Source organism: Aquarana catesbeiana, linkage group LG12 (genome assembly GCF_042186555.1).
Source record: "Aquarana catesbeiana isolate 2022-GZ linkage group LG12, ASM4218655v1, whole genome shotgun sequence".
In the NCBI taxonomy this organism is placed as follows: Eukaryota; Metazoa; Chordata; class Amphibia; order Anura; family Ranidae; genus Aquarana; species Aquarana catesbeiana.
The window spans coordinates 16,569,469-16,581,494 of record NC_133335.1 but is presented as its reverse complement, the minus strand read 5'-3'; the positions used below and the strand labels follow the sequence as shown (position 1 = coordinate 16,581,494).

Sequence of the window (12,026 nt, the reverse complement as noted above, 5' to 3'; positions counted from 1 at the left end):
CTGAAAGTTATTTCAAGGGTTCCTCTGTGTTAAAAAAGGTTGCGAAGCTGTTTTTAGAGAATGAAAAAGTCCAACTGCAAAGCCGCCCGAGGGCAATGTCTGTATGATTTGTTTGGTTGTAGCACCATCTAGTGGCAAATTCTCAACCTTTTTACTTTTTTTTTTTTTTTTATTCTGCTATTGAGTTTTAACTCTGTTTTACCCCAAAGTCGGGATCCATTTACAGTTGTCATCTGCTGTTTTCTTCTATCTCTCCTTTCCTGTTGTAGTTTAGATTGCCTCACCATAGTTCACATGTGCTCTTACCTGTGTTGGCAGGCTCACATTTTGCATTATACGAAATTCATAGTTACATAGTTAGGTTGAAAAAAGACACAAGTCCATCTAGTTCAACCATAAAAAAATAAATAAATAAAATAAAAAGTAGCATACAATCCCATATACCCAAGCCTATACCCACAGTTGATCCAGAGGAAGGCGAAAAAACCCCCCAGAAAAGCATGATCCAATTTGCTACAGCAGGGCAAAAAATTCCTTCCTGATCCCAGAGAGCCAATTGGAATTTCCCCTTGATTAACTTTACCTATAAATGTCAGTACCCAGTTATATTATGTACATTTAGGAAAGTATCCAGGCCTTTCTTAAAGCAATCTACTGAGCTGGCCAGAACCACCTCTGGAGGGAGTCTATTCCACATTTTCACAGCTCTTACTGTGAAGAAACCTTTCCGTATCTGGAGATGAAATCTCTTTTCCTCTAGATGTAAAGAGTGCCCCCTTGTCCTCTGTGTTGACCGTAAAGTGAATAACTCAACACCAAGTTCACTATATGGACCCCTTACATGGTGATCATATCCCATCAGTTCAAAGTGATTATAAAGGAAAAAGGTTTAATTAAGCCCAGGTTCACACTAGTGCGAACACAGACATTGTGTGTGATTCGCACCCGCACTGCTGTGCCGATCGCATGCGATGTCTGTACAATGCAAGTTCAGCCATACAGTTGTATGGCTGAATTTGCATTGGATTCGCACGAAAATAGTGCAGGGACTTTTTTTTTTTTTGTCCCGCACTGGAATCGAATGGCATGGGTGTTCTCACCTATGCGATCCAATTCCTGTGCGAGTTCACAATTTGCACTGCGATCTGTGAACCAATCTGGGGGTGTCATTAACAATGTATTGACACCCGCAGCGGTTCGCAGAGGGCAGTGTGTACCGCCTGCGGAGGAGATGCGATGCGGGAACCTGCGCTGTAATCGCGCTGGTTCCCGCATCGCACAAGTGTGAACCTAGGCTTAAAGCGGGACTCCGTCCCTGAAAAAAAAAATTTAAAAGTCAGCAGCTACAAACGCTGTAGCTGCTGACTTTAAATAAGTACTTACCTGTCCTGGGTGCCCGCGATGTCGGCCGCCTGAGGGCGACCCGTCCCTCGGCTCTCGGGTCCCGGCACCGCCATCCTAAGTAAGGGAAACAGGCAGTGGAGCCTTGCGGCTTCACTGCCAGTTTCCTACTGCGCACGGGCGAGCGGCGCGGCGCTTTGTGAATGGGACGCGATGTGTTGTGGGACACACACAGTTCCCATAGCACACTGCGCCCCATTCCCCAGAAGACAACGTGGGGAGCAGAAGACTGAACATCACCGCGGTGTAGGAAGAGGCAGATTAGGAAGACTGCCATTTCACGTAAGTAAAAAAAAATTTTTTTTTCTTTTCCTCCATTTTTTTAGGTATTTTTTTGTGCAATTTTTTTTTTTTTCAGGGTGGACCTCTACTTTAAAGAGAAGTTCGGAATTTAGAAATATATATATATATATATATATATAAAAATATATATAAATAAAAAAAAAAATATATATATATATATAAGAAAAGTCCAAAGGATTGCTGCACTTAAAAATTTACACCCCAATGAAAGTCTTAGGGCCGGTTCACACCAGATGCGATGCAAATTCACAGCGAATGCGCTGCAAAATCCGCACCACATCTAAATCGCAAACCTGTTCATGCAAACTAATTGCGGAGTGTATGTTAAGTTAACGACACCCCCGCAATCAGTTTTCAAAGCGCAGCGTGATATGCAGAATTGGAATTGCGTGGGTGTGAACACCCATGCGATCCGATTCTGGTGCCGACAAAAAAAAAGGGTCCTGCACGAGTTTGGTCCGAATGCGATGCAAATTCAGCCATACAGTCTGAATGTGCATCGCACAGACATCGCATGAGATCTGCACAGCAATGCAGTGCGAATCACATGCGATGTCTGGCATTGCACTAGTGTGAACCAGCCCTAAGGAGGCAAAGCTACATTTTTGACAACCAAATCCTAATTAACAAGAATTCAACTACAGGTGAGTCTAATTATTCATTAAACAGGTGTCCAGAAGACAGGTGATTATAAAAGGAAGTTACTTCAAGAAAACCCCTCCCACTTCATGCTTTCAGCAATGGCACCACATGGAAGAAAAATGTCACAAGGCCTGAGAAAGAAATCATTTCTTTACACAAAAAGGTGAAGGCTACAAGAAGATCAGTCAGAATACTATAACAAAAATTTAATAAAGACGGAACTGCAACCGTCTCACAGAGATGTTCAGGCCGTCCACAGAAGTTAAAACCTCGACAGGAGCATCTTCGGATGAGAAGGGTTGAAGAGAATCGTCCTGCAAGTTCACTGCCGTTAGCTAAAGAAGTAGAAAGTCAAACTGGGGTGATTGTTTCCCATGACACAATCCCACACTGCAGAGGAATGGCATGCATGGGTGTCATTCACGAAGGAAGCCTCTCCTAAAGTCCATGCACAAAAAGAGCCCACCTAGAATTTGCCAGGGCCCATATTGAAAAAGAAGACGGCTACCGGGCCTCTGTACTCTGGAGTGATGAGACCAACATAAATGTTTTTGAAAAGGATGGCATTAAAACTGTATGGCGTTGCAAAGGCGAGGAGTACAAAGAAAAATGAATGGTGCCCGCAGTGAAACATGGTAGTGGCGGTGTCCTTCTGTGGGGCTGCATGAGTGTTGCTGGTGTTGGGGAGCTGCACTTCATTGATGGTGTCATGAATTCACAAATGTACTCCTCTATAGTGAAAGAAAAGATGCTACCATCACTCTGGACGCCCTTGGTCGTCGTGCACTTTTCCAACATGACAATGATCCAAAACACACATCCAAGGCCGCTGTTGCATTTCTGAAGAAGAACAGGATGGAAGTGATTCAGTGGTCAAGTATGTCTCCTGATCTGAACCCAATCGGTGGAACACCTATGGGGAATTCTGAAGAGTCGAGTTGAGCATCACTCTCCATGCCACATCCAGGCTCTAAAAGAAGTCGTTCTTGAAGAATGGAAAAAAGATAGCTGTTGGAATATGTCGCCAACTTGTTCATTCCATGCCTAGAAGACTTGGTGCTCTCCTTACAAATCATGGAGGTCATACTAGATGTAGCAGTTTTTGTTGTGGGGTGTATTCATTTTTGCATCAACTAATTTGAGTAAAACCGAAGATTTTGTAATCTAAGTTATATTATTAACCTTACTTTCATGTAATGAGCTAAACAAATGTTCTATAAAACTCAGTTTTATCAAAATGATATATACATTTTAGTTGCATCAAAAGAAAAGGTGTGCAAAGTCTAATGCCCCGTACACACGATCGGACATTCCGACAACAAAATCCATGTATTTTTTCCGACGGGTGTTGGCTCAAACTTGTCTTGCATACACACGGTCACACAAAGCTTGTCGGAAATTCCGAACGTCAAGAACGCGGTGACGTACAACACCTACGACGAGCCGAGAAAAATGAAGTTCAATAGCCAGTGCGGCTCTTCTGCTTGATTCTGAGCATGTGTGGAACTTTGTGCGTCGGAATTGTGTACACACGATCGGAATTTACGCGAATGGATTTTGTTGTCGGAAAATTTCAGAACCAGATCTCCAATTTTGTGCAACGGAAATTCCGATGGAAACTGTCCGATGGAGCCTACACACGGTCAGAATTTCCGACAACAAGCTCCGATCGCACATTTTACGTCGGAAAGTCCGGCCGTGTGTACGTGACATTATAGTTCCTTTTTCTTCATCAGAAGCAGCAACAGCCAGAGTAGAAAGCCTGTCCCCTGCCACAATCCCGAAGAGATGGACCTTGTCCTCTCTGTATATAAGCCGTGGTCTTTCTATAGAAGTCTGACACTCCCTGTACAGAGTCTATAGTTCTGCAGTCAGCAAAGATCATCCCTAGAGAGCTCTGACTCAGCAGAGGGAGATCATTACTTCTCTACAGAGAGCATGCCCACTTTCTGCAGAATGCTGGCAGGGGATAGGCCTTTCTGCTCAGGCTGTGGCTGTTTTCTAAGTAATAAAAGCTGTAAGACTTAACACATCTGTTGGTATTATGTTCCTGAAATGTATTTGGCTTATTTAAACTAAAGGTTAATTTGGGCTTTTAAGGCAAAAATAAATACATCAATTTAAATGTTTCTCAAAACCGTAGCATTCAACGCATGCCATGATTGATAACAACTGCTTATGCTCCTCAACTGAACTGGTGTCATAAATGGTCATGTGGAGCAGCATAGCATCTTCAGTTCAGACTAAGATGGCAGCTTCCTTCATTCTGAAGAATTGGAGGTTTAGTTAATCTTCAGGCTCTATTCACACCTGATCGCGTGCAGAATCGCTGCAATTCCAAATCGCTGCAAAATGCAGGACGCGTTTGCGATGCCATTACTTCTAATGGCACCCCAAATGCACCACAAAACGCGCTGCAATTGCGGCAAATCACAATGCCCGACGCTGTCGCCCAAAAAAGGTTCATGTTCCTTTTTTGAGCAACAAGAGTAGCGTGTTGGGTTTGCCGCACAACAATTGCAACAAAATCATGGCGCCACTAGGAAGTAATGGCATCGCAAACGCATCTGGCATTTTGCAGCGATTTGAATCATGTTTTCAAGGTGTGTGGTGGAATCTTTCCCGCTGTGCTATTGCATTCTCATGCTGAGGAGCCTTTCCTGCCATAAAGAACACAATGATCAGTTTTGCCGGCTATAGCCGTTGGCACTGATCATTCAGGAAAAAACCTGACAGGGTGGTTGTTCAGAAGTTGATTGATAGTTCTGTTCAGATCTGTTCAGAAGTCGATTGAAAGATTGACTTCTGTACATCCAGGCTTGCCCATACATGGGTCAAAATTTGGCCATTCCCTGATGAACCAGATGATTTTCAATACATGTATGGCTTGCTTAAAGCGGAGCTCCAGTCGTTTTTGTGTTTATTAAAAGTCAGCAGCTACAAAAACTGTAGCTGCTGACTTTTACTAAACAGACACTCACCTGTCCCACAATCCAGCAATATGCTCACTAAGGCTGGATTCACATCTATGCATTTTTAGTGCTTTTTGCATTTTGCAGATTTGCACTACAGTCCATTTAGTATAGTTACATATATAGTTACATATTTAACATGGTTTCCTATGGAACACGTTCTGTAGTGCAAATCTGCAAAATGCAAAAAGCACTAAAAGTGCATTGGTGTGAATCCAGCCTCAAGCCGTCCTTTCTCCCCGTCGCTGGCATCTCAACTGTGGACACCTGGATATGGCAGCTTGTGGTTCCACGGCTGGGTGCCTCCTGTGCATGCGCCTTCTGAAGGGTCATGTGGTCTTCTGGGACCTGTGACGTGTCTCAGAAGACTGCAGGGAGGGAGGGGAGAGGAGAATGTCTGTTTGGATCTCCTAGGTCAGTGGTAGCCCCACAATTGTTTTTGAACTACATCTCCCTATGATGCTCATGCACTCTGCAGTGTAGTTGAGTATCATGGGAAATGTAGTTCCAAAACATCTGGGGTGCCAAGGTTCACCATCACTGTCCTAGGTGATCAAAATGGGAACGGGTACCTGTCAAAACTAGGTACCTGCCCCCCCCTAAAAAATGGCATGCCAAATATGGCAGGGGAGGAGGGGAAGAGTACTTAAAGCGGAACTTCCCCTTTCGGGTGGAGCTCCGCTTTAACACCCAAACCTTTTTTTTATTTTAATTTGGCTGCAGAAGGCAAGGCAAGGGTTGGAAGTCCTGACAGTTTTTTTGTTTTTTTGTTTTTTGTTTTTTTAATTGTGGTGTCCTTGCTGTGGAGATTTAGGCAGCAAGACAGCTGATGTTATTCCGTTTTTTTTTTTTTTTGTTCAACAAAATAAAAATAAAAAAATTTAAATGATGCTAAAAAGCATTGTCTGAACACTAAAATTTTATTTTTACACATATACTTCCTTTATTCCATTTTGTTATTCTCACATAAAAGAGGCAAGGCTCCCCATAGATCCGGGGGAAGACATTCCTTTGTAGCTTGCATTATTGTGTAGGGAGTGACCTCCTGTGATCATCAGCGATGTTATGTAATAACCAAAATTAACGCCCCCTTCACATCTGTGCATTAGACCCTATACACACTATTAGATTTTCTGCAGATTTTTGCCTTCAGATTTACCAAAACCATACAGTATGAGGCCCTTGCACTACATGGTTTTGGTAAATCTGAAGACAAAAATCTGCAGAAAATCTAATAGTCTGTATGGGACTTTAGGGGCATGGAAATGCATGCTTCACATTTACAAGACAGTGGCAGGAGGAGTCCTGTAATGGAAGGTGAGTTGTCTGAGAGGACAGGGGTACAGGAAGCTGAGGTGTCTGGAAGGAAAGGGGTGCAGGAAAATGGGGTGACTTGGGGGGGGACAGGATGCAGGAATGTGAGGTATCTGAGAGGACAGGGGTACAGGAAGATGAGGTGTCTGAAGGAGTGCTGGAAAATTGGGCCCATGAGGGGACGGGTGTGGGAAGGTAGGGTTTCTGATGACATATGGGTGTAGAAGATTGGGGTGTTGGAGGAGAAACAGATGCAGAAAGGTAGGGAGATGGGGCCAGAAAGGTGAGATGTTTGAGGGGACAGGAGTATAGAAGTTGGTGGTCTGATGGTACAGGGGTTCAGGAGAGTAAGGGATCTGATGGCATCAGGGGTGTGGGGAGTCTGGTGGTATAGGGGTTATAGAGGTTAAGGTGTCTGATGGTAGAAGGGTATAGGAGGATGGGGTGTCTGATGGTAGAAAGGTGTAGGTGGTGGGATGTCTGACAGTATAGGGGTTCATGAGGGTAAGGTATCAGATGTATAAAGGTGTAGGGGTTAGGGTGTCTGATGGTGTAGGGGTTCAGGAGGTTAAGGTGTCTGATGGTAGAGGGGTGTAGGAGGGTGAGGTGTCTGAGGGGACAGGAGTATGGGAAGGTTGGGTGTCTGAGGGGACAGAGGTGCAAGAAGGTGATTTGACTGCGAGGACAGGGATATAGAAAGTGAGGTGTCTGAGGAGACAGGGGTACCGAAATGTGAGTGGTCTAATGGTACAGGGGTTGAGAATGGGTTGCCTGATGCTATAAGGGTTTGGGAAGGTGGGGCGTCTGAGGGGAAATGATTGTAGAAGGGAGGTGTGTCTGATGATTTGGGGTTTCATGAAAGAGGGGTATCTGATGGTACTGGGGGTTCAAGAATGTGGGATGTCTGGTATAGGAGGGTGGAGTGTCTGATGGTAGAGGAGTGTAGAAAGGTGGGGTGTCTGGTGGTATAGGGGTTCAGGGGGGTGGGTTGTCCGATGGTAGCGGGGTGTAGAAAAGTTGGGTGTCTGGTGGTATAGGGGTTCATAAGGGTGGGTTTTTCTGACGGTAGAGGAGTGTAGAAATGTGGTTCCAGTCATTTACAATGGTGTTCCAGCTGTGGTGTGAAGCATTTACTTATAATGTGTTGTATTACATTTACTTATAGCGTGTTACATTACATATACCAGTGTCTATTTTATATTTGGCTCTCTAAGATCCCACAATGGACAGGCCATCGGTGATTGGGCCCTGATTTAGGGTCAGCCTTGAATTTGGCGGGAAAAGTCAAGTCAGACAAAGCATTTTTCTTATGAAGTTGATTGCAGTTCATAGGAATGTCCACACGGTGGCGGGAGTGTCCAGGCGCTGGAAGGGAAGCGATCGCAATCTGCAGTTCTACCTATTGTCCACTTGTTTTCAGATTGGCGCTAACGAACCGTGCTTAGTTCTGTCAGTATGCGTATGTATACATCAGATTGTCCACTGGGGGCAGCAGAGAATGACTGAGCGGAGTACGTACTACGGTATTTAGGTGGTGTCAGACTTTAGATGGCAGTTCCCCAAAACGTACGCCGGGTGGCGGCAGAGTACAGGCGAGAGCCGGGACCGTCGGCCCGGCGTTGTGTGGAAATTCCCGGGCCGGGTACCTCAGGCTGATCTCCGGGAGATGAGAGGCGGGGTGCAGGCCGGGACCCCGGGGGGACAGGAGGAGGCGGGGAGGGGCCCTCAGGAGGGGGGAGGACAGAGGGGGCCGCATGAGGTAGAGGTGTCTGAGGGGACAGGGGTACAGAAAGCTGAGGAATATGGGGTGTCTGGGGGTACAGGGGTGAAGGAAGGGGAGTTGTGTGGGAGGACAGGGGGGCAGGAAGGTGAAGAGATAGGGGGGCAGACAGGTGGGATGTCTGAGGGACCAGGGGTTCAGGAATTTGTGGTGTCTGAGGGAACAGGAATGCTGGAATTTGGGGTGTCTGAGGGAACAGGAATGCTGGAATTTGGGGTGTCTGAGGGGACAGGGGTGCAGGAAGGTGAAGTGTCTGGAAGGAAAGGGGTGCAGGGTTTTGGGGTGCTTGAGGGGACAGGGTTTCCAGAATTTGGGGTGCCTGAGGGGACAGGGGTGCAGGGCTTTGGGGTGCCTGGGGGGACAGGGTTTCCAGAATTTGGGGTGCCTGAGGGGACAGGGGTGCAGGGTTTTGTGATGCCTGAGGGGACAGGGTTTCCAGAATTTGGGGTGCCTGAGGGGACAGGGGTGCAGGGTTTTGTGATGCCTGAGGGGACAGGGTTGCGGGGTTTTGAGGTGCTTGAGGGGACAGGGTTTCCAGAATTTGGGGTGTCTGAGGGGTCAGAGGTGCTGGAAGGTGATGTGTCTGGAAGGAAATGGGTACAGGAATTTGGGGTGTCTGAGAAGACAGGTGTATGGGAAGGGGTGTTGTGTGGAAGGACAGGGGTGCAGGAAGGTGAAGAGATAGGGGTGCATACAGGTGGGTTTTCTGAGGGGACAAGAGTGCAGAAATTTGGGGTATCTGAGGGGACAGAAATGCTGGAATTTCAGGTGTCTGAGGGGACAGGGGTGCGGGATTTTGGGGTGTCTGAGGGCACAGGGTTTCCGGAATTTCAGGTGTCTGAGGGGACGGGGGTGCAGGAAGGTAAAGAGATAGGGGTGCATACAGGTCGGATGTCTGAGGGGACAAGAGTGCAGGAATTCGGGGTGTCTGAGGGGACAGGTGTGAAGGAAGGTGGGGTATCTGAGGGGACAGGAATGTTGGAATGTGGGGTGTCTGAGCGGACAGGAGTACAGAAAGGTGAGGAGTCAGGGGTGCAGGGTTTTGGGGTGTCTGAGAAGACAGGTGTATGGGAAGAGTTGTGTGGAAGGACAGGGGTGCAGGAAGGTGAAGAGATAGGGGTGCAGACAGGTGGAATGTCTGAGGGACCAAGGGTTCAGGGATTTGGGGTGTCTGAGGGGACAGGGGTTCAGGAATTTCTGGTGTCTGAAGTTACAGGGGTGCAGGAAGGTGAAGAGATAGGGGTGCAAACAGGTGGGATGTCTGAGGGGACAAGAGTGCAGGAAGTTATGGTGTCTGAGGGGACAGGGGTTCAGGAATTTGGGGTGTCTGAGGTGACAGGGGTGCAAGAATTAGGGGTATCTGAGGGTACAGGGGTGCAGGAATTTGGGGTATCTGAGGGGACAGTGGTGCAGAAATTTGGGGTGTCTGAGGGGACAGGGGTGCAGGAATTAGGGGTATCTGAGGGTACAGGGGTGCAGGAATTTGGGGTATCTGAGGGTACAGGGGTGCAGGAATTTGGGGTATCTGAGGGGACAGGGGTGCAGGAATTTGGGGTGTCTGAGGGGACAGGGGTGCAGGAATTAGGGGTATCTGAGGGTACACTGGTGCATAAATTTGGGGTGTCTGAGGGGACAAGGGTGCAGGAATTAGGGGCATCTGAGGGTACAAGGGTGCAGGAATTAGTGGCCTCTGAGGGTACAGGGGTGCAGGAATTAGGGGTATCCGAGGGGACAGTGGTGCAGGAATTAGGGGCGTCTGAGGGTACATTGGTGCAGGAATTTGGGGTGTCTGAGGGTACAGGGGTGCAGGAATTTGGGGTATCTGAGGGGACAGTGGTGCAGGAATTAGGGGTGTCTGAGGGTACAAGGGTGCAGGAATTAGGGGTGTCTGAGTGGACAGGGATGCAGGAATTTGGGGTGTCTGAGGGTACAAGGGTGCAGGAATTAGGGGTGTCTGAGGGGACAGGGATGCAGGAATTTGGGGTGTCTGAGGGTACAGGGGTGCAGGAATTTGGGGTATCTGAGGGGACAGTTGTGAAGGAACTTGGGGTGTCTGAGGGTACATTGGTGCGGCAATTTGGGGTATCTGAGGGGACAGTGGTGCGGGAACTTGGGGTGTCTGAGAGTACAGGGGTGCAGGAAGGTGATCTGTTTGGGGGTCCAGCACAGAAACATTTTGTGGCCCCGGTGATGGAATGGCAGAAGGTTGCAGAAGTTCAGGAAGGGTTAATGAAGAAGGGGAAGGAGATTGGTGTAGATCAGGAAGAAGCTGCCGGTTTGTGTATAATGCAGAAGCTTGAAGAAGTGGCGGGCCTGGCACCAATGACCCCGGAGGAGACCGCCCTGAATGACAGTCAGCGGTACGCCCAGCTGCTCACTGCTGACACCTGCACCGAGGTTTGTATCCAATCTGAACATATTGTGTGACCCGGGTGTACCTGGCATCACACTTCAGCTGCTGCGGCACTCCATGTATCACAGAGCTGTCCATCACACCCCCCTGACAGCACTCCTCCACCTGTAAAAACACGAGTCCTGACCCTTCAGATGATTCTCTGTACCTGTGCTGGAAAAATGAGGCCTCCATGTCCCAAACAAAGGTGGGAGACATGCTGCCCATAGGAAAGCAAATGTCATTTTTCATTGAATCGCCACTACGAGTAACACAGACATGTCACCTTCAGTTTTTGGGGCGTGGCCTGCAGCAAAACTCCAACTCCGCACCATTAGACTGACAAATATGCATTGTCCTTCTGAGAAAGACATTGGACACAGGTGGCCTCCACAGTAATGTTCACCATTCTTCTTTTTGAACTTCCGTTTAAACATATTCTTCAAAAGACACAAAGGATATAAATCCACTTTTTGTGCATCAAATGTCTTTACAAACCCAGATATTACCTTATAAAAGTAGCAATGACATCATCGCTGTGCTGTACATAGCCTGAGCAGAGCTGTGGGAGGGGCCCAGCAGGCTCCACCCACTACAGGATGTCTGCAGAAAACTACAGGAGGGGGCGGAGACAAAACCAGTTCCTCTGCACAGGTAGAGAGAGCAGCAGTGAGCGGTCTTTGGTAGAGTAAGCTCGCTGTGGAAGCTCGCTGTGGTTTACTGCACAAATCTTTGGATCCCTGAATCACTAAACCAGAATTCGTATGTCAATAAGGACTTCTGACTTGTCTTATGGGTAGCACAGTGGCTTATTCAAACCTTGGCGGAACTCTATTGGGGGGGGTCAGTGAAGCTCTAGTTCTCGCTTCAAACATGGACCCACTAAATAAGTAATGTTCCAGGTTTGAGGTACACTGATAACCAAAGTATGAGATGGAGGTGTTTATTTCGGGTGGCTTAGTGGTCAGGTTTTTCGCCGCGTATCACTGAGGTCCTGTTTTCAAACCTTGGCCAGGACATAGCTACATGGTTGCTGTTTTGCTTGTATGGTACGCCAGTTTCCGCCCACCCTCCAAAGACATGCCGGTAAGTTGGGCACTGGAAGAGTTACCTGTGGGTGGCTCACTGATTAGCTTATTTGGCCTCATAGTGCTGAGGTCCTGCGTTCAAACCCTTGCCAGGACACTATCTCCATGCTTGCATGGCATTCTGGTTTTCACCC

General features: G+C 47.5%; 1 protein-coding gene across 1 annotated transcript in view; it reads left to right on the top strand.

Annotated features, from left to right (window-relative positions):
* The first annotated feature begins 8,432 nt into the window (after positions 1 to 8,432).
* LOC141114292 (uncharacterized) overlaps positions 8,433 to 12,026 on the top strand; it is a 42,962-nt gene continuing 39,368 nt past the window's right edge. The window contains exon 1 of the mRNA XM_073607896.1: positions 8,433 to 10,809. Coding sequence (XP_073463997.1) covers positions 8,530 to 10,809 — 2,280 coding nt within the window. The 5' untranslated portion in view covers positions 8,433 to 8,529. The remainder of the gene's footprint in view (positions 10,810 to 12,026) is intronic.